A 1,826-nucleotide genomic window follows, 5' to 3' on the forward strand; every position below is an offset into this window, starting at 1 on the left:
ATCATGAACAATTTCATTCCTCCGGGTAGTAATAAAGTAGCTTTTCCAGAGCTCCCACTTAATTATCATATTTTATAATACCATCCATATGGTGAACATCTCCTATTAGGGAGTAATTTTCATTATGGTCATGGCCAAAACCTTTATAAGCAAGACTTATTTCTTACTTTTAACCTTTGGTAATTAATGATAAAACATACCACAATATTTGTGACGTACTAAAAGTACGTGACCAATGACCGTTTATGTCAAAATACAAATTTTCTTATTTCTTTGGAGGTGAGTTGTGGTATTTATTCAACCATACATGAGCACGTCCTTATCCATAATCTTACATATTTCACTTTGAAAAATGGGCGAGCATTCATGATGCTTATCACAAGTCACATTCTCATCAAGGAATGAACTAACCATAGATGCGTGCTTCATAAATTTTCATTATAAGCCCATTGTCTTTATCATATTCATAGACCCACCTCGACATCACTTTGAAATTATATTCCTTTCTTTTGATGTAGGATTTATAATATATATATATATATATATATATATATTTGATGCAATAGACACTGAAAGATTTGGTTTTTGCCATGTGATAGAAAAACTCATGTGTCAATTTTAGTTGAATGAGTTTCTATTACTTGGAGGCAAAGAATGTTCAATTACTTGGAGCCAAAGGATGCATTGCTTGGAGCCAAAGGATGCTAAGATGTGGAGGAGAATTGAAATGCCTATGTAGCACACTTGGAGCCCAAGTCATTGTTTGCCTATAAAAGAAGAGGCAATTCTTCTTTGTTCATCATCCAAAAAATTCATAAATTTTTTGTAGTGAGTATAGAGTTGAGAGAGAAATTCTCTTAGGTGTAACTGGAATCTCTCTCCTTTCTTTGTTAATAATATAAAGGCAACTATTCTCGGGTGGATGTAGGATCATTTTGATCTGAACCACATTCAATCTTGTGTTCTTTCTTTTACGTTTCCGCTAACAATTGGTATCAGAGCATTAGGAATCTTTGAAGATCCTAGGAGGAAGAACAAGCAAATATGAGTTCTATGAAGTTTGAAATTGATAGATTCAGTGGACGCAACAACTTCAATATCTGGAAGATCCAAATGATGGCGTTACTGCGGAGGGAAGGTTCAATCCATGCTATTGACGGAAAGTATTCCAATGGTACATCGGCTTCCAACAAGGAAAAGATTAAAGGGGATGCACAACTGTCTCTTGCACCTAATGCGCTTTGTGAAGTGAGTACAAGTAACAAAGAGACGGCCAAGCAGTTATGGGACAAGCTACAAGGGCATTACCAGGACAGATCGGTGATAACAAGAATGTTGTTACAACAGCGTCTTCACACATTTAAGATGGGGTCAGGTACTTCTTTACAAGATCATTTAAATGCGTTCAATAAACTTATCATGGACTTACAGATTGCCGACATTAAAAAGGACGAGGAGACGCTTGCGTGTGCTTTACTATTTTCATTAACTTCAGGATATCGTGATATCGAGAATTCAATGATGTATAGGAAGGAGCCTATCAACTTTGAGCAAGTGCGGCAAGCACTTAAATCTAGTGATGTGTGGAGGCATTTCGAAGGAGACAGAGATGATTAGACAAGTGGGCTCTTTGTGAGAGGCTGGACTAGCCAACAGGGAAAGAGCAAATCAAAGTACAGATCAAAGTCTCATGTGAACAAGAAGAATGCAGATTGTTGGGGCTGCGACAAGAAGGGACACTTTGAACGAGATTGCCCAACGTCAAAGTCCAAGGAAAATGCGAGTGCATCCACAGTTGACTAGGTACATGATTCTGATATTGATTA

The 1,826-nt window shown here is 37.1% G+C and overlaps 1 protein-coding gene across 1 annotated transcript; it reads left to right on the forward strand.

Moving 5' to 3' along the window:
* The first annotated feature begins 1,044 nt into the window (after window positions 1-1,044).
* Window positions 1,045-1,617, forward strand: LOC132637815 (uncharacterized). Its single transcript, XM_060354847.1, has one exon. The coding sequence runs from the start codon at window positions 1,045-1,047 to the stop codon at window positions 1,615-1,617; it is 573 nt and encodes a 190-aa protein (XP_060210830.1).
* Window positions 1,618-1,826: the final 209 nt, after the last annotated feature.

The sequence above is a fragment of the Lycium barbarum genome, chromosome 4, assembly GCF_019175385.1.
Source record: "Lycium barbarum isolate Lr01 chromosome 4, ASM1917538v2, whole genome shotgun sequence".
NCBI classification, from domain to species: domain Eukaryota; kingdom Viridiplantae; phylum Streptophyta; class Magnoliopsida; order Solanales; family Solanaceae; genus Lycium; species Lycium barbarum.

Coding starts and splice junctions, on each gene's coding strand:
- LOC132637815 (XM_060354847.1), top strand. CDS start 1,045: ATGAGTTCTATGAAGTTTGAAATTGATAGATTCAGTGGACGCAACAAC.